General features: G+C 35.5%; 1 protein-coding gene across 1 annotated transcript in view; it reads right to left on the bottom strand.

Annotated features, from left to right (window-relative positions):
• Nucleotides 1-24,074, bottom strand: part of LOC148947649 (uncharacterized) — a 185,452-nt gene that overhangs the window by 62,527 nt on the left and 98,851 nt on the right. Inside the window, exon 3 of the mRNA XM_089095969.1 lies at nt 4,029-4,341. Coding sequence (XP_088952095.1) covers nt 4,029-4,341 — 313 coding nt within the window. The remainder of the gene's footprint in view (nt 1-4,028; nt 4,342-24,074) is intronic.

Genomic DNA, 24,074 nt, shown 5'->3' with positions numbered 1-24,074 from the left:
ATAAAAAAAAACAAGCAAAAAGAACTGAAGATTAGTCAGGGAATACCTCTTCAAAAATGTTTGTTATATATAAATTATTTTGAATCGATAACTTAAATGTTTAAATCGATAAATTAATGGAAATGATACATAAGAATCAATAAAAAAAAGAGTTTTTTTGCTCCTAATAAGTGCATTTTCTTTCAATTCACAACTTTGAAGTAAGTAGAAGTCAAAAGTTTACGGCTGTGTTTACGTTTTTGACATGACCATACAGCTAAACCATTAAGGATAGAAACGTTAAATTTTGCAGAATAGCTTCAGAGCAAAAAAACTGCTCTAGGTAGAGAAACCGAGAAAAACTATCACAGCAAAAAACAAATATAGAATATTCTAATTAGAGTGACTTCAAAGAAGGGTCACGGGGCCTTCTAGAACCAAGAGAATGACTCCAGACCACAAGAATAGTGACGTCATCAGTGAACAGAGATATAAACTTGACTTCAAATGACGCAATGCGAGGGTCTGGGGGAGGAGCGAGGAGAGAGAGGTAGGAAAAATCTAAAGAGCAAACTTTATCAAACGGTTCGTGGTAGCGAACTGTAGGTAAGGAGCGACCCGGCTCAATAGTAACCGAAACTCTAAAAACCGCAATTTTGACACCAATAGGTGCATCAAAATTATATTTGTATTTTAATGCTGATTTCAAATATATAAGTTTCATCATGTTTAGTCCTACCCATCAAAAGTTACGCGCCTGAGAAAATTTGCATAATTTTCGAAAAAAGGGGGAAACATCCCCTAAAAATTTAAAAACATTAATAAAAATCACATCATCAGATTCAGCGTATCAGAGAACCCTACTGTAGAGGTTCAAGTCCTATCTGCAGAAATGTGGAATTTTTTTTTTTTTCAGAAGAAAGATCACAGATGCGTGTTTATTTGTTTTTTTTTTGTTTGTTTTTTTCACGGGTGATCGTATCAATCCAGTGGTCCTAGAATATCATGGAAGGGCTCATTCGAACGGAAATTAAAAGTTTTAGTGTCCTTTTTAAGTGACAAAAAAAAATGGAGGGCAACTAGGCCCCCTCCCACACTCATTTTTTCCCAAAGTCACTCGATCAAAATTTTGAGATGGCCATTTTGTTCAGCATGGTCAAAAATATACTAATTATGCCTTTTAGGATGACTTAATCCCCAAAGTCACCGGGGGGAGGGCTGAAAGTTATGAACTTTACTCAATGTTTACATATAGTATTGGTTATTGGGAAGTATACCGACGTTTTCAGGGGGGATTTTTTCTGGTAGGGGGGGAGTGGGGTTATGTGGGAGGATCTTTCCATGGAGGAAGTTTTCATGGGGGAAGGGACATTGCTATTAAGGGGGTGCCGGATTTCCCAGCATTATTTAAGAAAACGATCAGAAATTAAATAAAAAAACAACAACAAGTTTTTCAAAAGAAAGTAAGGAGCGACGTCAAAACTTAAAACGAACAAAAATTATTACGTATATGATTGGTTTCGCCTCCTAGTCAATAGCTCGCTCTTTAAGCCAAATTTTTTTTTAGTACTTTCATAAGAGCTATTTATTCTAATTAACGGCCTTTGTGATTAAGGGGTCATTTTTAAAGAACTGGAACAAAATTCAAACTTTAGAGTAAAGAGCGAGGTAATGCCTAGGGGGCGAACCCCCCTAAGATACGTATTAAAATAAATAAATATAGAAGTTCGTTACGCAAGTTAATTCGTAAGTTACGTATACTTATTACTAATAAAAATGTTCGTAAATAAAACCAAACAACCTTCGAGAAAGCCATTTAACCAAATAAAAGTAAAATTAATATGCAAAATTTGTCTTAATTATTCATGTACGGTAAGCCAAGATCAAAACCTGCATTAATTCAAAAATTTTCAAAAATTAAATAAGAAAAAAGTTTTTTTAACTTAAAGTAAGGAGCGACATTAAACCTTAAAACGAACAGAAACAGTTCCGTATATAAAAGGGGTTGTCCCCTCCTCAGCGCCTCGCTCTTTACGCTAAACTTTGATTCTTTTTCACCACTCTACTTTTTAAAACAATAAGAAACTTTAGCGTAAAGAGTGAGGCTTTGAGGGGGTGACAGCCCCTTTCATATACGGAATAGTTTTTGTTCGTTTTAAGTTTTAATGTCGCTCCTTACTTTCAGTTAAAAAAACTTGTTTTTTTTATGTAGGCTAATATTAGCCAAGAGCCGGCATGGTTTCCTTTTTTATTAGTCTATCTAGGCAAGTAAGAGAGATTTTGCTTGTTTTTTGGCAGGAGGAGGGAGAAGTAAATACAACTCCACAGAAAGTTATAAAAGTTTATGATAAGGATATAATAAGATACCCTAAATATCTTCTTATATGAAGAAATAAGGCATTATAAGAAAAATCATGAAAAACTTGGAATTTTATTGAGAGGGGTACGGGCCTGGTGGACCCCTTCTGAGTCTATATATGTATATCATAGAAGTTAGCACTGAGTTTTGTAAATCCATAATTAATAATTGTGCACTCAAAGAGCACATGATATTCCCAAATAACCAAAACTATTTCACACTTCCAAATAAAAAAAGAAAACAAAAAACATTAACAACTTGGAGCTTTCGGGCACTTTGATGTTCATTAATCTATTCTGAGGTACTAATGAGCCTACACAATGGACCTAATTAATCAAATTGTCATACCTTCATTTTGATAAAAATTATGAACGTGGCAGCGCAACCTTCTTAGTCCTATTGTTTTTCGACAGCTTTCTAATATATATATATATATATATATATATATATATATATATATATATATATATATATATATATATATATATATATATATATATATATATATATATATATATATATATATATATATATATATATATATATATATATACATATATATATATATATATATATATATATATATATATATATATATATATATATATATATATATATATATATATATGCAGATATATATATATATATATATATATATATATATATATATATATATATATATATATATATATATATATATATATATATATATATATATATATATATATATATATATATATATATATATATATATATATATATATATATATATATATGTATGTATGTATGTATTATATATATATTGCTAGCCGTAAAAACTAGTACGGTCACCTAGCTTGACACAGATAAAAATGGGGCCATCAGCCAACTGCGTATGAAATAGCTTATTTCGGACGTTTGACTGAAAAAATACCCAACACTGCACTGACACTTTAAGCATCAGATCTCCCGACAAAAATAGCATTATCGCTCTAGAGTTTTTGGTATACTCTGAACCCAGTGATTGATCAGGAACGGAATCACTAAATACTTGATGCCTCTGATCATGCACGTGCGCAGAGGAAAAAACGTTTGAGAGCTACTCAACTCAATATCTTGTAATTTTTACAACTTATACAGTAGTTCCCAATATTTTTCAGGTACTTGTGTATTATACCGACCACATTATTATACCAAATAATGATGAAAATATAATACTTTAGTCACAAGATTACGGTAACTACAACGGAGAATTATGGAAAGCAGGCCGCCCAGAACGCATTATATCAAATTCCTGACCTAACTATATATTAATTATTTAATTAAAAAATGTCTACATAGTAGTTTATCTCACTCAGGCTAAGCTGATTATCTCCGGGTGCACACAGGAAAACCAGTTTTAAACAGATCAAGAACAATCATGTAGTCGGTATAATACACAAGTACCATTTTTCATTTAGTTTTCCATATTTGGCGGATTTTTTCCTTATTTGTTTTAACCCTCAGATATACATCATCTCCCCATGAATACTCCAGTTGCCGTTCTCGGTCATTCAATAAAATGAAGAAAAAAAAAACTGATTTCATATGTGAATTGTTTCTTCTAACTGGTAACTAGCTTTTTGCAATACTTCGTTATTTCAATACAGTCATTCTTAATTAGAAGGCTCTCTGTTTTCTCACTATTAAAGCAAATTTAAACTAATAATACCTGACGCAAGGTCGATGTAAAAGTCACGTTCACATTCACATTCTGTATTATGGGTTATATTGCAAGATCTCTTCAATCGACTATTTATAGGGCAATCTTTGCACGGCTTGCAGTAAACATTTCTTCCAGCTACAGGATTGAAGGATTGACCTGGTATACACTGCGTACAGACAGTGTCTTTTGTCTCTGTGCAAACGTGAGACGTTTCAAAACCAGGGGCACAAAGAGTGCACGTGTCACATAATTCATTATCAATACAATTCCTTGTCCGCTGCTCAATGAACTCAGACGACACTTCTGATACGCATAAAGCCTGTAAATTAATAAAATATTTACCGAGCTTCGAAGATTGAATGTTATAATGTATAAAATGTAAGGGTGCATTCCTAAACTTGACTATGGCTAATGGCCTTTAATTATTGATTATTATTTTCGTCCCGACATGTCGGGTAATTATCACCGTCCAAGAAGTCAAACAGTTAAGCCGGGTAAGGAGCGACCCGGCTCAATAGTAACCGATACCAATAGGTAGCAATTTTTGATACCAATAGACGCATCAAAAGAATGGGATTTTTATGCTGAGATCAAATATATAAATTTCATCAAGTTAAGTCTTGCCCATCAAAAGTTACGAGCCTGAGACTATTTGTCATATTTTCGGAAAAAGGGAACCATCCCCTAAAAGTCATAGAATCTTAATGAAAATCATACCATCAGATTCAGCGTAACAGAGAACCCTAAGATTTTTCAAGCTCCTATCTGCAAAAATGTGGAATTTTGACATTTTTGCCAGAAGAAAAATCACGGATGCGAGTTTATTTGTTGTTTTTTTTCAGGGATGATCGTATCGACCAAGTGCTCCTAGAATATAACGAGAGGGCTCATTCGAACGGAAATATAAAGTTCAAGTGGCCTTTTTAAGTGACCAAAAAAATTGGAGGGTAACTAGGCCCCCTCCCACGCTCATTTTTTTACCAAAGTCACTCGATCGAAATTTTGAGATTGTTCAGCATAATCGAAAAACCTAATAATTAGGTCTTTGAGGATGACGTAATCCCCACAGTCCCCGTGGGAAGGCTGCAAGTTATGAACTTTGCCCATTGTTGCATATAGCATTGGTTATTGGGAAATAACAAACGTTTTCAGGGGGATTTTTTCTAGTGGGGAGGGGGTCAGGGGGAGAAGGTTACATGGGAGGATATTTTCATGGGAGAAGGGAATTTTCCATGAAGGGACCGTCAGATTTCCCAGCATTATTTAAAAAACGATCAGAAACTAAATAAAAAAACAAGTTTTTTCAACTGAAAGTGAGGAGCAACATTAAAACTTAAAAGAAACAGAAAATATTACTTATATGAAGGGGGTTGCCTCTCCTCAATAGCTCGCTCTTATGGTAAAGTTTTTTTTAACTTTTAAAAGAGGTTATTATTCTAATTCAACAACCTTTGTGATTCAGGAGTCATTCTTAAATAACTGGAGCAAAAATCAAACATAGATTATTGTAAGGTTGTTATTAGTTAAAAAAAAGGTTAGATTAATATGCAATTTTGTTGCAAATTAGTTATTCATATACGGTCAGCAATCTTCAAAACTAGCAATGATTCAACAACGTACATAAAATAAATTAAAAAAAACAATTTTTTTTAACTGAAAGTAAGGAGCAACATTAAAACTTAAAACGAACAGAATTATTCTGTATATGAAAGGGGCTGACCCTTACTCAGTGTTCTACTCTTTACGCTAAGGCTTGTATCTATGTAATATATCTTCTTTATTAAACACCCAAAATTTAGCAGAAAGGAGGAGCGTTGTGAAGGGGACAGCTCCTTTCTTATACGGAATAATTTCTTCTGTTCCTTTTAAGCTTTAATGCAGCTCCTTACTTTCAGCTAAAAAAGACTTGTTTTTTTTTATTTAATGCCAAGATAAACCCAACTTTCCTTGCTATCCCTGAAGGTATAACTTATGAAACAGTTCCCATCATGGACGACAGAAAAGAGCAAAAAAGAAGGTACTTGTCTGTTATAGCGCCTATTTTAAGTTCTTCATCTAAGTAGAACCTGTTTTTCTGACTAATCCTAATGGAATATCACAAAATACGATGCAAATAAAATACTTTAGAAACAAATTTGGGCTGTATATTTGCACATTAGGGGGAAGGGGTGGGGTTAAAATATAGTAGGTCTACATGCAAAATGTGTTAGGTACAGTTATTCTGCATAGTATGATGTAAGAATCATTTTCTAACTTCACACTGTCCAAACACTTTACTCCCACCCCCACCCAGCTAATGAGCAAATATATAGTCCAAATTATATATCTCCCGTCTATTCTGTCACTTGTCTTCTTTTGTCACACGCTAAGCTCAAAGAAACTAAAAAAGGAACCGGTTCTACACTGCGTCAATGGATGAAGAACTTAGGCACTATAACATATAAGTACCAAAAAAAAAAATACTAAAAGCAAAAGTTCAATAATAATATATAAATCAAATGAATATCTTTTTAATACTGATTTTGAATATGCAAAACTAATTTAGTTAAAAGTTACGTCTCAATTATAATCAGCATAAGAACATTTGCGCAATTCAGAAAAAAGGTTTAACCAGCCCAGAAAAAAGGAAACTGGCAAAAAGTATGCAATCAAATTAAATGTATCAGATAACCCTATGCCGTAAGTTGCAATTCACTAGATACGAAAATAGGAAATTTCATAATCAGAGGCAACGCTATATCGTTGCCTATAGTAAAGGCCATACGGCTCCAATGTTTTATTATTATTTTTTTTTTTTCCCAGAGGCACTTCATATGGAAGGGGTCGTCGTAGAGACTCCAAAGGGGGTTCATACGAATGGAAGTTTAGAGTTCTAGTGCCCTTTTTAAGGGCCAAATGTTATTGGAGGGCAAGTAGCCCCCCCCCCCCCGCGCCCATCATTCCCCAAAACACATCCAATCAAAATTTTGAGATAGAATTTTGTTCAGCGTCGTTGATTTTCAAATATAAATTATATTTTTGAGGAGTACGCTCCCCCATAGCCTTTAGGGCAAGGGTTGTAAGTTATGCCCTGGGGGCATGCAAGGTTTTTATAGAAGGCGTTGTCGTTGATACTTCAAAAAAGGCTCATTCGATTGGAAATTCAAAGAGCTAGTGCCCTTTTTAATAGTCGGAAGTGATTGGAGGGCAAATAACCCCCCTCTCACACCCACCTTTTCCCCAAACACATTCAATCGAAATTTTGAGATAGCCATTTTATTCAACGTAGTTTCAAGTTCTGGAAATTAGGTCTTTGAGGATGACAACCCCACCAGAGCCCTCAGGGCAAGGGTTGAAAGTTATGCCCTGGGGATATATAAGATTTTGTATAATGTAGATTTTGTATAGGATTTTGTAGATTTTGTATATAGATTTTGTTTTGTATTTGGTGGCCCTTCCTCGCCCACCATTTCCCCAAACACAGCCAATGAAAATTTTGATATAGCCATTTTGTTCAACGTAGTTGAAATTTTTGGAAATTATATGTTTGAGCAGGACATTCCCTCCACAGTCTTCAGGGGCAAGGGTTATAAGTAATGCCCTGGGGGCATATATGGTTCTTATGGATGGAATGCTCGTATAAACTTCAGAGAGGGCTCATTTGATTGAAAATTGAAAGTTCTAGTTCACTTTTTAAGCGTCAGAAGATATTGGAGGGTATCCAGATTCCCCCCCCGAAACCTCTTTTTCCCAAATGCATCCAATGAAAATTTTAAGATAGCTTTTTTGTTAAAGATAGTTCAAAGATCATATAACAAAAATTCCGGTGTCAACACAACCCCCCAGGGCCCGGGGGCAGGCGTTTAATGTTATGCCCCGGGGGCATATCTGGGTCTTATGGAAGGGAAGCTCGTATTAACTTCAAAGAGGGCTCATTTGATTGGAAATTGAAAGTTCTAGTTCATTTTTTAAGAGTCAAAAGAGATTGGAGGGCACCAAGCCCCCCACGCCCTTTTTTCCTCAAACCCATCCGATAAGAACTTTGAAATAGCTTTTTTTAAATAGTTCAAAGACCATATAACGAAAACTCCGGGGTCGACAGAGCCCCCCAGGGCCCGAGGGCAGGTGTTGTAAGTTATGCCCTGGGGGAATATATGGTTCTTATTGAAGGGATGCTCGTAAGAACTTCAGAGATGACTCATTTGATTGGAAATTGAAAGTTCTAGTTCAGTTTTTTAGAGTCAAAAGGGATTGGAGGGCAACTAGCCCCTCCCCATGCTCCTTTTCCCCCAAATACATCCCATAAAAATTTTGAGATAGTCATTAAGGAAAAATCGTTAATAAGTCAGATAACAAAAACTTAGGTGTCAACACAACCCCCCAGGGTCTGGGGGCAAGCGTTTTCAAGTTATGCCCTGGGCCATATATGGATCATATGAAAGGGTTGCTCGTATAAACTTCAGAGACGGCTCATTTGATTGAAAATTGAAATTTCGAGCTCACTTTTTAATAGTCGAAATAGATCCGAGGGCAGCTAGCCCCCCCCCCCCCCGCCTTCTTTTTCCAAACCCATCTGATGAAAATTTTGAGATAGACATTTTGTTAAAAATAGTTCAAAGGTCGGATAAGAAAAAACTCAGTGTCAATACAACCCCCCAGGGCCCAGGGGAAGACGTTCTATGTTATGCCCGAAGGGCATGTATGGTTCTTATGAAAGGGATGCTCGTATAAACCTCATATAGAGGGCTTATTTGATTGGAAATTGAAAGTTCTAGTTCACTTTTTAAGAGTCAAGAGAGTTAAGGGCAACTAGCTCCCCCCCCACGCCCTTTTCCCCCGAACCCATCCGCTACAAATTTTGAAATGGCCAGTTTTTTGGAAATTGTTCAAAAATTAGATAACAAAAGTCCCCCCAGGGCCCGGGGTATAGGCGTCGTAAGTGTTGTCCTGGGGGCTTATATGTTTCTTATGTAAGGGATGTTCGTATAAATTCCAAAGAAGGCAAATTTGATTGGAAATTTAAAGTTTTAGTTAACTTTTTAAGAGTTAAAAGATATACGAGGGCAACTAGCCCCCACCCTCCATACACCCTTTTTTCCCCAAGCCCATCCGATAAAATTTTTACAATAACCATTTCATTAAAAATAGTTCAAAGGTCAGATAAGAAAAATTCCTGTGTCGACGGAACCCACCAGGGCCCGGAAGTAGGCAATACGAGTAATGCTCTAGGAGCATATATAGTTCTTATGGAAGGGATGTCCGTATAAACTTCGGAGAGGGCTCATTTGATTGGATATTGCCCCCCTACCCTCCTCCTAGCCCCCCTCCTCTACGCCCTAAATGCATCAGATAAAAATTTTGGGATTGAAATTTTGTTAAAAATAGTTCGAAGTTCTGATAACAAAAACTCCGGTGTCGACACAGCCCCCCAGGGCCCGGGGGTAGGTGTCGTAATGATGCCCTGGGGGCATATATGGTTGTCATGGAACGGATGCTCGTATAAACTTCCTAGAGGGCTCATTTGATTGGAAATTGAAAGTTGTAATTCACTTTTTAAGAGTCAAAAGTGATTGGAGGGCAGCTAGCCGCCCCCCACACTCCATTTATTTATTTTTTCCCAGAGGCACTTCATATAGAAGGGGTCGTCGTATAAACTTCAAAGGGGGCCCATTCGATCGCAAATCGAGAGTTCTAGTGCCCTTTTTAAGAGTCAAAAGTGATCGGAATGCAACTGGCCCCACAAGTCCTTTTTCCCCAAATACATCTGATAAAAATTTGAGGTAGCCATTTTGTTAAAAATAGTTCAAAGATCATGTAACAAAAAGGTATAAACTCGTATAAACTTTGGAGGGCTCATTTTATTGGAAACCGAAAGTTCTCGTTCACTTTTTAAGAGTCAAAAGATATCAGAGGGCCACTAGCCCCCTTCTCCACGTCCTACAGGCTTAAAACCCATCTGATAATAACTTCGAGAGAGCCATTTTGTTCAAAGTAGCTGAAAGGTCAGATAACAAAAACTCCGGGATCGACACAACCCCCCAGGGACCGGGGGCAGGCATTGTAAGCTATGTCCTGGGGCTTACAATATCCTGGGGTATCCTGTGTAAAAGGGATGCTCGTATGAACTTCAGAGAGGGTTCATTTGAATGTAAATTAAAAGTTGTAGTTCATTTTCCCAGAGCGAAAAAAGATCGGAGGGCAACTAGCCCCTCCCGCCCTCCCCGCCTTTGGGTGTATCGGATTTATAAACCGATCCGATAAAAATTTGAGGTGACCATTTTGTTAAAAATAGTTCAACCATCAAATATTAAAACTCCAGGGTTGACACAACCCCCAGGGCCCAGGGACAGGCGTTGTAAGTGATACTCTGGGGATATATATCGTTCTTATAGAAGGGATACTCGTATAAACTTCAGAGAGGGCTCATTTGATTGAAAATAGAAAGTTCTAGTTCACTTATAAAGAGTCAAAAGAGACCAAAGCTTAATTAGTTCCCACACGCCCTTTTTCCCCCAAACCCATCCTATAAAAATTGTATATAGCCATTTTGTTAAAAATAGTTCAAACATCAGATAATAAAAACTCCGAGGTTGACACAAACCCAGTTTTTCACTTTGATGTTACTACTTTGATATTATTACTATGATACCAGTTTTGATACTTTGATGAATATTTGATTTTTTTTTTTTAAGTTTGATTTTGAAATAAGGAATTTTTAAAAACTTGAAATTTTTTTCAATCAAAAACAAACAAAAATTAATTTAAAAAAACCTTTCCGAAAAATAATTTTTCAAAGAAAAGTAAAGGCCATTTTAAAATTAAGCTTAGGAGATACAAATACAGTTTAAAATTCAAACTCAAAACGACCGGAAATTACTTTTAAAGAATAAATGAAACCCACAACGAACAGAAATTAAATAAGCAGTTATAGCAAAAATGTACAAAAAGTAATAATATAAATGAATAAATAGATCTTAAAGCGAGTAATGCTTAGATTGAATATGAAAATCAAGCATCAAATGAAAAGAAATATTTTCCTATTGAAGTATAAATGAAACTTAAAACGAATAAAAATTAAATAAAAAATCAATGTAAACAAACCTATAACAGATATTAACGTAAATTAATAGATAAACCTTTAGATGAGGAAAACATAAATTGAAAATACAAATCAAGTTTATAACGAACATCATTCACTACAAAGAAGAGTTTGGGTATGACCTCCTTCTCTCACTGTAAAAGTCTAAAACCTACTGCGTCAATGGCGCTTTACTGAAAACTACACGCGTCTTGAACAGTCTTGGAAAGTATAAACAACATCAATTTGAATGTTTGATGGATAATGATATCAATTGATGAAAGATTCATTAGTTCAAGAATTTATTTCACTGTAATTGTATTTTTATTTTCAATGCTGTAAGAACTGGAAAAGAAAATATTTGAAATATAATTCGTTTTCAGATAAGCGCTAATGACGCAGTAGGCTTTTTGTTTTTATTTACAGTTAGGAAAGGAGGCAATATCCAAACACTTGTTTGTGGTGAAACTATATTCGTCTTGAACAACTTTAAAAAGAATTAATAAATTAAACTGAATATTTGATGCATAATAATATTAATTGCTGAAAGCTCATCAGTTTAAAATGTTACTATAATTTTAATGTTTATTTTCCATATTAAGTACAAAAGAAAGTATTTGTCATAAAATTGGTTTTCAGTAAGGCGGCAATGACGCAGTAGGCTTTAGACTTTTACAGTGAGAGAAGGAGGTGATACCCAAACTCTTGTTTGTAGTGAATTGTGTTCGTTTCAAGCTTGATTTGCATATTAAATTTAAGTTTTACTCGTTTTAAGATTTATTTATTAATTTACATTAGTATCTATTTTATGTTTGCTCGCATTAATTGTATATTTAATTTCTGTTCGTTTTAAGTTTCATTTATACTTCAATAGGAATTTTTTTTAAGCTTGATTTTCATATTCAATCTAAGCATTACTCGCTTTAGGATCTATTTATTCATTTAAATTATTACTTGTTGTATGTTTTTGCTATGATTGTTTATTTAATTTCTGTTCGTTTTGGGTTTCATTTTTTCTTTAATAGTAATTTCTGGTCGTTTTAGGTTTGAATTTTAAAAGGTATTTGTATCTGCTGAGCTTAAGTTTAAAATGGCCTTTACTTTTCTTTGAAAAACTTATTTTTCGGAAAGTTTTTTTTAAATTAATTTTGTGAAAAGGATAACACGAATTCCTGTTGCATGTTTCTTTCCAATGAGTGATTGGATGTAGCCAGTAGTTTATAATCCCAGCGACGGGCGCATTTTAATGCAGTCCGAGTGTGGTGGTGACAACTCTTGGAAAAATAAGGTGAGGAAAGGATGTTTTTCCATTTTATAAATGATTATGCGAAAAAAATTCAAAATCTGTGGGGAGGGGTGCAATTTTTCTTTTTTCGATTTTTTTTTTCAATGAAAACACCAACAAATATATTTTAGATCAAGCCGGGGGAGGGGAATAAAATTGAAAAATAGCGCTCATATATGTTTTGTATTCTTATCTTGATATCAGGATGTATTTTGTACCTTTGGTTAGGCATCTTTTTTTGAAGTTAAGCTGGATTAGAGAGTTGTTTAACAGAGTTGTTTTACCATTTGGGTTATTGCTTTAGTGGTACTGGCTAAATGTATTTCCAGAGGCTAAGCTGGTTAGCCAGTGCTTGGTATTCCACTAGCATTTTCTAGTCCTTAAACCACTGAAAGCGTCTTGGTTAACTTTTCAACCCTAGATTTTTATATATTTTTAATATTCCCCTGATGACATAATGCCAGGGCCGTATACAGGATGTTTCTTTTTTTTGGGGGGGGGGGTGTTTTACAAAAGATTTTTTTCGGGGGGGGGTACACAAAAAAACTCAAAAAATGCATAAAAAATTTCTTTATATTCATTTTTGTTATGTTTTTACGAGTCAGACAAACATTTCAAGGAGGTTCAGAACCCCTACCCCGCCCCTGGATACGGTCTTGCATAACCCCCTGAAAACTTTTTTCTCTCATTGAATTTTTTCAGGTTACGATCTTATTAAACTGACGTTTGTCTGAAGTTGCATTGATACTCATGTCTTCTAAATTTTTATGTTTTATAAAAACGGCATACATTTTATTATATTTCATTATCTAAATAGTTCATTGTCCGCTGTTCAATAAAATCAGACTGTAATACCCAGTACACACAAAAAATGTCACCACAAGGTACCACACTGTTTTGTCAAGGTTTGTCTTTCTAGGGTCCTGGGCCTCAATATTTCCAAACAAATTCAATTTCATTATGCTACTTCTAACTACTCATTGAAACAGCAAGTGTCCTGAGGCCAACACACTTCCGCGCCACCCCACCTTGCTGAAGAGTCTGAAAAGCTCTTGGTCAACTTTTCAACCCTGCATTTATATATATATTTTTAATGTTCCCCTGATGACATAATGATGAATAAGGAAGCTGCTAAGTCTTTTTTAGGCTGGTAAGATATTAATAATAGAACACTAATTGCTTATTTTATGACTAAAAAGTTCGGGGTATCAGATATAGTAGTATATGCCTCTTTAGAACCGACTAACGGAGAAACTAGTGACTCAGATGAATTTTACTTACAGTTCCAGGAGCAAATAGACAGGGTCCCGGGTAGAAATATGATGTTTTTACTAGAAGATTTTAACGCCCAGGTCGGTAGAAATAGGGATTGTTGGTATCCTAGTCTAGGTAAATTTGGTGTAGGAAAAGAAAACAGCAATGGATACAGATTTTTGCAATTTTGTAGGTATAACAATCTAGTTATAACCATCTAGTTATACGGTATTTGGTCATAAAATGCTCATAAGTTAACATGCATGGTATTCACGTGATGGTAAGACAGCAAACCTTATTGGTTATGTTATAGTAAAACGAAGACTGGCAGGATCAATACAAGATACTAGGGTAAATATGAGTGCTGTAATTGATGTTAAAAGTAAAGATTACATGTCTAGGGTTAATTTAAAGCTGAAATTTTAGAAGGGTAACTACCTCCCGGGACGTTATGATGTTGGTAGACTCCAGGATGAGAATTTGAGAAAAACGTTTCAAGAACAGTTGAACACTAAACTAGATAGTTTAAAATTTGACAATGTGGAAGATGGTTGGAATAATTTTAGAAAAACACTTTGTGAAGTTGCTAAAGGTGCCTTAGGGAAGAAAGTTAGGACTGCAGCTAAGAATATTAGTGAAAAAGGTTTATATTTAATAGAAGGAGAAGGGACTTGTACAAGAATTATCAGAGTGATAGATTATATGAAAACAAAAGGAATGTAAAGAAAGTGGAGCAAGCATTAAAATATGAACTAAGGAAGTGTGAAGTGGAGGCCATGGATAAAATTGCTGAGGATCTGGAAGATACAGCTAGACGGCATAATAGTAAAATATTGTACTGGCATGGTAATAAATTGAGAGGGAGTAGTCAATCCGGGCTTGTCCCAGTTAAAGATAGGGGCCATAATTAGAGATAAGGAAAGAGTTAAAGAGAGATGGGCATACAAATTTTAAGAATTTGCTACACCGAGATAGAGTTGCAGGAAAAGATATAGAGGAAAATAAAAAAGTTTGTGATACCTTGGATGTAAAGGAAGATTTGTTTTGTGAGGAAGAATTAGCGACAGTACTAAAAGGATTAAAAAAAAAAAAGGCGACAAGTGCTGATAGTGTGGTAAATGAGTTTCTTAAGTATGGTGGCTCTGAGGTTAGAAATAAGTTACTGAAGATTATGAATATGATTTTCGAAAAAGGGGAAGTACCTAACGATTTTAGGAAAACCTTAATTAAGCCACTTTATACGAAAGGTGATAAGAGTGACTGTGGTAATTATCGAGGCATTAGTCTGGTCTCTGTAGGTAGCAAATTATTTATTAATATAATACTTTTTAGACTGAGAGATGCTGTGGACAAAGTTTTAAGAGAAGAACAGAGCGGCTTTAGAAAAGGTAGAGGATGTGTCGACCGAATTTTCACTCTTAGGTTAAGTGCCTGAGTTGTCAAACACATTTGATCCTCAGTTTTATGGATTATCAGCAAGCGTTTGATTCTATTGATAGAAGAGCTTTAGCAAAGGTTTATACTTGTATGTTATACCAGACAAATACATTAAATTTATTTGTGCTATTTACAGGAATAACAATGCTGTGGTTAAGGTAGGAAATTAGGTTAGCAGCTGGTTGTGTATTAAATCAGGAGTTAAGTAGGGTTGCGTTCTATCTCCCTTTATATGGATTATTTTGATGGACATTGTCTTAAGAAGAACAGGAAAGGCAATGGGAGACCACAGAATCAAATGGGGAGGAAAAGCTATCCTGGTTTTAGAATATGCTGATGATTTAAGCATCCTAGATGAAAGTGTGAGCAAAATATATGAACTTTTAGAGGTTTTGCGAGTTCAGGATGCTAGAATAGGTTTGAAAATTAATTTTAAGAAGACTAAATCACTAAGGCTAGGAATCAGCGAAGATGAAAAGGTGACGTTGGGTAACGAAAAGATTGATCAGGTGGACAGCTTCAATTACCTTGGTAGTATTATTAGTAAAGATGGTGGGAGCAGTGAAGATGTTAAAAGTAGAATAGCAAAGGCTCAGGATGTTTTCACAGTAAAAAAAAAACTTGAAGAATAGGAAGCATGGGCGCTCCGAAAAGAGGATGAAGATTTGCTAGATGTTTCCTAGAGAAATTGCTTACGGATTCTTCTGGGTACCTGGCTCACTGACAGTATTTCAAACGGTAGGTTGCGCAAAATATATGGTTCTATAGCACTTTCTAGGACTATAAAAAAAGAAAGGACGAGGTGGCCAGGGCAGGTTGTGCTGCTGAAGGATGACAGATTGCCGAAGATTGTCCTTTTCGGCCAACCGTCTAGGGCTAAACGGAAAGCAGGTCATACTCGTCTGGGATGGGAGAATGTCATAAAGAAAGATTTAAAGGAAATGGGAACTTCCTGGGAGGGTGTAAAACGGGAGGCTTTGAATAGATTGGAATAGAGGAGGAGCGTGCGTAACTGTGTTGGTCTCTGGCGGCTTGGTACTTCGGTGAGTTGTTAGTAGTAGTAGTAGATGACATAATACCCTGAAAGCTTTTTTCTCTCATTGAATTTTTTCCAAGTTACGATCTTATTAAACTGATGTTTGTCTAAAGTTGCATTGATGCTCATATATTTTAAGTTTTTGTCTTTTATAAAAAAGGGACATATATTTTAATATATTACATTATCTAAATTAGTGCATTATCCGCTGCTAAATAAAGTCAGTGTGTAATACCCGGTGCACACAAAACATACCACCACAAGTTACCACAAAGTTACAACCATGTTACCATACTGTTTATTAAGGTTTGTCTTTCTAGGGTCCCGGCCTCCCGGACCTCAATATTTCGAAACAAATTTAATTCAAATATGCTACTCCTAACGACTCATTCAAAAAGCAACTGCCCTGAAGCCGACACACTTGTACGCCACCCAACTTTACTCAGAGCTGCACTCTTTAAAGCCACCCCCCCCCACCACCCCCACCACACTTGAAGTTTCCACCTCGTTTAAAACTTTCCTTGCGACCTATTCCCTGTCTGTAATTAAATAAAAAAAAAAAAGTTTTTTTTAATTGAAAGTAAGGAGCGACATTAGAACTTAAAACAAACAGAAATCATCCCGTACATTAAAGGGGCTGTCCCCACCTCAGCGTTTCGCTATTTACGCTAAATTTTTTCATTGTTTAAAAAAATAGAGTTGTGAAAAAGAGTCAAACTTTGGCGTAAAGAGCAAGACGTTGAGGAGGAGACAGCCCCTTTCATATACGGGATAATTTCTGTTCGTTTTAAGTTTTAATGTCGCTACTTACTTTCATTTAAAAAAAACTAGTTTTTTTTATTCAATTTTTGAACGTTTTTGAATTAATGGAGGTTTTGATTTTGGCTCACCGTAAATCCATAATTAAAACAAAATTTGCATATTAATTTTACTTTTATTTGGTTAAATGGCTTTCTCGAACGTTGTTAAATTTTATTTACGAACGTTCTTATTAGTAATAAATATACGTAACTTACGAATTAACATACGTAACGAATTTCTATATTCATATATTTTTAATACGTATATTAGGGGGATCGCCTCCTAGTCAATACCTCGCTTTTTACGCTAAAGTTCGAATTTTGTTCCAATTCTTTAAAAATAACCCCTTAATCTCAAAGGCCGTTAATTAGAATAAATAGCTCTTATGAAAGTACTAAGAAAAAATCTTTGGTTTAAAGAGCGAGGTATTGACTAGGGGGTGAACCCAATCATATACGTAATAATATCTGTTAGTTTTAAGTTTTGATGTTACTCCTTACTTTCAGCTGAAGAACTTTTATTTTATTTATTTAATTACTGATCGTTTTTTAAATAATGCTGGGAAATCCGGTGCCCCCTTCATAGCAATCTCCCTCCCCCCATGAAAACTTCCCACATGGAAAGATCCTCCCATATAACCTCCGACCCCTCCCCCCACTACCAGAAAAAATACTACCCCGCTGAAAACGTCTGTAAAAAATACTTCCCAATAACCAATACTATAAGTAAACATTGGGTAAAGTTCATAACTTTCAGCCTTCCCCCGGGGACTTTGGGGGATTAAGTTATCCTAAAAGACATAGTTATTATATTTTCGACCATGTTGAGCAAAATGGCTATCTCAAAATTTTGATCGGGTGACTTTGGGAAATAATGAGCGTGGGAGGGGGCCTAGTTACCCTCCAGTTTTTTGGTGACTTAAAAGAGCACTAGAACTTTTAGTTTCCGTTCGAATGAGCCCTCCCACGGTATTTTAGGACCACTGGGTCGATACGATCACCCCTGGGGAAAAAAAGGAAACAAAAAACAAATAAACACCGTCCGTAATCTTTCTTTTGGCAAAAAATGCAAAATTCCACATTTTTGTCGATCGGAGCTTGAAACCTCTACAGTCGGGTTCTCTTATACGCTGAATCTGATGGTATGACTTTCATTAACGTTCTATAACTTTTAAGGGGTGTTTCACCCTTTTTTTGAAAATCAGGCAAATTTTCTCAGGCACTTAACTTTAGATTGGTAGGATTAAACTTGATGAAACGTATATAATTGCAATCAGCATTAAAATCTGATCCTTTTGATGTAACTATTGGTATCAAAATTCCTTTTTTTTAGTTTCGGTTACTATTGAGCCAGGTCGTTCCTTACTTACAGTTCGTTACCACGAACTGTTTGATAGGATGTCCTGCTTTTCAATTGACCCAAATTGGATGGCCAACAAGCACCAGTTTTTGCAACCCTTCAGCCTTCATCTGTAGAATATGACCTAGCCATTTTCCAAAGTTTCATATTTCTTTCATTGTAGCTGTAGACAGTAAGATCACACTATGTTTTTCGTACAGCTCACTGCTTGATATGCGGGTGTTCAAACAAATATCTAAAAATATCCTTAGGAACGTTTTCTGGAAGCATCCAGAAAATCTTTTCAATTTCTCAAAGCCCCTATGTTTCACAGCCATACAAGACCACCGTGAGTTCCAGCCTCCTAATCATAGTTGTACGTTTTATTTTGCTATTCTTCCAAATTTTCTTCGACTATGAAAAAACCCACACTGTATGCCTATTAGTGCTACCTAGGTAAGCGAAGATACCCAATTGGTCGGTTTTCTTGTTGCCTAATGTCGCCTCTCCATCTACGCTTATTCGTATACTTCATTTAAAGGAAGTAGCCTTCTTAACAATTAATTTTCAAACATATTGTTGCATCATGAACTCCCAAAACCTCAGAAAAATATTCATTCCGCCAGCATTAATACCTAGGAGGCCAGGATGCTTAAATGATCCGCATAGTCTAAACCACAGTTTATAGAATTATCCAGTAAGTTTTTCGCAGATCATTGCTGGTCTTCGTTCTCGGTGCGAACAAAAAGCTCCTCCCACTTATTTCTTCACTTATGGATCAGTGTGTTTGCGTCTATCAATGAGAAATGGTTACCAAGTGCATTATTCGTAATAGCGGGTTTCCACTTATTTCCGATTGTTTCGCGTCTGACTTGTCTACCCGTGAAAAGATCTGACTTCGCTTATGTTTATATCTGCAAAAACGTTCTCCGGAGCACTCCTACCCCGGTCCGGGTTTTTATAATGGGTGAGATAGAGAATGATCATACTGGATAATTATATAAACTGTGGTCTAAACATACGAGAATCTTGCATTCACATTTAATGCAGCCTTTGCTGTGTTCCTTAGGACAAAGCCTATTAAAACAATCCATTAAACGGGCTAGCTTTACAATCGAAACCCCTGCAAGGTTGACGCCTATGCGCCTACTTGTACTTAAGAACTTAAAAGGATGTCAGATGTCAAAACATTCTCCAGTGGGATAGGAGGATAGCTCTACAGTGTTCATCAGTGAAGGGAGTGCTATATTGTCTTGCTGACTGTCCAGTTGTCCAGTTTCCTCTCAGAGCAACTATAGCAACGGAACCCCATGGTACTGGCCAGTTCCTGGTCAAGTATGAACACCAAAGAAGAAATTAAGAAAGATAACGCTAGTACCGTATATGCGGCAGCCAATGCAGTTCCACATAGGATGGTGCCTGGGCCAAAAAGAATACCCGGCCAGGAGACCGAATACCTGTTAGCACACAGAATGTTAAAAATTGTAAATTCGACAAAAGGGATAAAAAAAAAGGTAGCGAAACTCATAGGAAGACCTATTGCCATGATCAGGCTTCCATATGTTACCAGCAAAGCTTTAATCAAAAAGTACAAATGATCGTCAAAATAATTCCAAGCGTCATTACCACCGGAAGCATAAGATAATGCCTAGCTTCCGCCGAGTACAAGCCAGTAAGTAAAGAACTGTGATTAATCTGTTTCTGTCTGCTTCTTTAAAACTTTTCAAGGAACACGGCTATTGTATTGACAACTTTTCTGCCCTGAACTGTTCTTGTCACTGAAATGGCTCCCCCTACCCCAAAACATTTGTGCCAGCTCCCCTCCCCACACCCTCCCCCCTCCAAAAAATGAAACCCTTATTTTGCGAAGATTGTAGATACTCTGTTTCTAAACGTGCTGGTTTTTGCTTTCTTTCTTTCTTTGTTCTTCTTGCAATATTTGCCTTAAAATAACTGTTCAATAAACAGCAGTCTCCAAAAGGATATGCATCTGGCCCCAAGGATGCGAGAAAGGATTTTTAGGAGCCATTTTAGAAAGGATCTAAAAAAGATGTCAATTCAATTAACAGGTCATGTAAGCATTTGAACTAATAAAATGGAAAGATCTTGGGTGATGGAATTCCAAAATGTTTTTTTTGTGCCAAATTTCCTTTTTTAATGTAAAAAAAAAAATATTTGCTTTATATGTAGTTCAGTTACCATTACTTAATTGAAAATATTTTTAATATTTTATATTTATATTTTTATTTTTATATTTATATTATATTTTATATTTATATTTATATTTTTATATTTATATTAAAATATTTTATATTTTATATTTATTTTTATATTTATATTTATAGTTAATTGAAAATATTTTTCTATGCCATAAATTTGGTTCTTTCAAAGGCTTATGAGCATAAATTCAATAGGACATTAACCTGAGTAATTAGCCATTATGCTGCACGATCTAATTTCAAGAATGCATAGACCTAGTCCATAAAGCCTCTTATGAAAACGAGAAAAACTAAATTATTGGTACTTGTACCACGAAATAACTACACGAACAACATATTTTCATAGATGTTATCATACAGAGATCCATTTTTTCTCAATAGAAGAATCATATGAGGAAATATATTAGGAAACTAGGAATCTTCTCACGATTATTGCTATTATTCTTATATTTTAATTTGAGTCTTGTCTAAAATGGACGCACCTTTAGAATGTGAACTTCTTAAGAATTAAATAAAAAAACAAGTTTTTTAAACTGAAAGTAAGGAGCAACGTTAAAACTTAAGACGAGCAGAGATTATTCCATATATGAAAGGGACTGTGCCTTCCTCAACACCTTGCTCTTTGCTCTAAAGTTTTTATTGTTTTAAAAAGTAGAGTTGTGAGAAAGAGTCAAACTTTAACGTAAAGAGCAAGGTGTTGAGGAGGGAACAGTCCCTTTCATATACGGAATAATTTCTTTTCATTTTAAGTTTTAATGTCGCTCCGTACTTTCAGTTAAAAAAACTTGTTTTTTTTATTTAATTTTCGAACGTTTTTGAATAAATACAGGTTTTGATCTTGGCTCACCGTACATGAATAATTGAAAAAAAAAATTCATATTAATTTACTTTTATTTGGTTAAATGGCTTTCTCGAAACTTGTTTAATTTTATTTACGAACGTTTTTATTAGTAATAAATATACGTAACTTACGAATTAACTTACGTAACGAACTTATATATTCATATATTTTTAATACGTTCATTATGGGGTTCGCCCCCTACTCAATACCTTGCTCTTTAAGCGAAAGTTCGAATTTTGTTCCAATTCTTTAAAAATGACCGCTTAATCACAAAGGCCGCTAATTAGAATAAATAGCTCTTATGAAAGTACTAAAAATCTTTGGCTTAAAGAGCGAGGTATTGACTAGGGGATGAACCCAATCATATATGTAATATTTTCTGTTCCTTTGAAGTTTCGATGTTGCTGCCGTTGCAGTTGAAATACTTTTTTTTTTATATTAAATTTCTGATCTTTTTTTAAATAATGCTGGGAAGTCCGGCGTCCCCTTCATAGCAATGTCCATTCCCCCATGAAAACTTCCTTCATGGAAAGATCCTCCCACATAACCCCCAACCCACCCACCCCCCCCACTACCAGGAAAAAATCTCCCCTGAAAACGTCTGTATACTTTCAAATAACCAATACTATATGTTAACACTGGGTAAAGTTCATAACTTTCAGCCCTCCTCCGGGAACTTCGGGGGATTAAGTCAACCTAAAAGACATACTTATAATATTTTCGAACATGCTGAACAAAATGGCTATCTCAAAATTTTTATCAGGTGACTTTTGATGAGCGTGGGAGGGGGCCTAGTCGCCCTCCATTTTTTTTGGTCACTTAAAAAGGGCACTAGAACTTTCAATTTCCATTCCATTGAGCCCTCCCACTATATTGTAGGACAACTGGGTCGATACGATCACCCCTGGGGAAAAAAAAAACAAAAACAAACAAACAAACAAATAAACACGCACCCGTGATCTTTCTTCTGGCAAAAAATGCAAAATTCCACATTTTTGTAGATGGGACCTTGAAACCTCTACAGTAGGGTTCTCTGATACGCATAATATGATGGTCTGATTTTCATTAAGGTTCTATAACTCTTAGGGGGTCTTTCCCCCTTTTTTCGAAAATCAGCCAAATTTTCTCAGGCGCCTAACTTTTGATGGGTAGGATTAAACTTGATGAAACTTATATATTTGAAATCAGCATTAAAATTTGATTCTTTTGATGCATATATTTGTATCAAAATACCGTTTTCTAGAGTTTCGGTTACCATTGAGCCGGGTCGCTCCTTACTTACAGTTCGTTACCACGAACTGTTTGAAACCAACAAAAAACATTATCCGATACAAGCTGCTCAACAACCAAATCGATGTCATGCTCCCCACAAAGGGAGATTGAAACGAAAGATTCCTGGCTGCGGTCCTATAGTAAGGACTGGTATTCTGAGCTTACTGCAAGATTACGAGTATCACAGACACTTTTTTTTAAGTTGGAGGGGGAGGGCTTATAGCATCATGATTTCTAATATATACTGTCGTAAAAACCATAAGAAGCATATGCCGATCAGTTTTTTTGTAACCAAATTAGAAAAAAAATGTAAATGGGAATGCCACCCTCGCACTCTTGATATCGTGACATTATATTGCCAATTCTTTTTTTTGTGTAATATTTGACTCCCAGCTATTTTATTTTATACATTTTCTGATTTATACAGCATAGACTATAGGCTAATTTTATAGCCAAGACTCTTCTAGGTACCTCTGGGGGGATACGCGTACCACAGGTTGGGCGCCACTGGCCTAGAGCTTTTATGATAGTTCCAAGTTTATTCTTCATAGATTATCACGTCTCTTGTTTAAGCAGTTTAGCTTTTTTTGTGTATAAACAAAAAAATTAAAATCGTCTTCTATTTGCTATCAAACAGGTCTAATATACTTGGTTTTCTAAGAGAGAAAATGCAAATGTCTGAATAGACCGTCACTTCCTGTGGGCACCCATGTGAATATGTTGCAAAAGTAATGCTTCCAAGAAAACCAAAATTAATAGAGGAACATTTATTTTTGAAACTATCCTTTCTACATCAGAAAAGAAAAATCTTTCTAAAAACATCAAAATCGAGACAGATTATTCACATTAAAGAGACAACAATAGAGAATTTACATAGACGATGCTGCATATTAATACGCCGAAATCATCTGAACATGTCTTACAGAGATAGAATGCTGACTAAAAACCAAATTAGATTATAACTATCAAATTCTTTAGACGGGTTGGTACGGCAATGAAGGTGGTACCCACTGGCTGTCACGGGTGTACATGACCTTTTATCTCAGACTCTGGCTATGGTTGTGCCAAAATCCTGCCTCCTGTGCTCAGATCACACTCTGAATTGTACGTCAGTGGCTTTAACACAATCACCAAACTTCTGCCCTACATAAAATGGCTTAGTAGGTAACCCCTCTTACCACAAAAGTTCCTTTGTCTATTGCATGCCTTCCGCTCTTTTGTTTGATGGTTAAATCTATTCGAGAAAAATCGAGGAAGTTCACAATAAATCTATAATATCCTGGAAGTGCTTTTCTTAATGTCATTTCGTGTTAAACTTTTTGCAAAAGATACTGAAAGATGTGTGTTAAATTAATAACTCTGATCAAAGTGATTGGAGGGGCCCACTATGATAAAGTTTCTTCCCATTATAGAGCGAACAATCAAATAATGTTTTGAGAGGAGAGAAATATCGTTTGGAGAAGGGAAGAGGGCAGACAGGAACGCAAGGAGGCCTTGGGGCCCTTGGTTCTC

Source organism: Artemia sp. Qi Xiang Cuo, chromosome 10 (genome assembly GCF_049724085.1).
Source record: "Artemia sp. Qi Xiang Cuo chromosome 10, ASM4972408v1, whole genome shotgun sequence".
Lineage (NCBI taxonomy): Eukaryota > Metazoa > Arthropoda > Branchiopoda > Anostraca > Artemiidae > Artemia > Artemia sp. Qi Xiang Cuo.
This window is presented reverse-complemented; position numbering and strand designations above follow the sequence as displayed.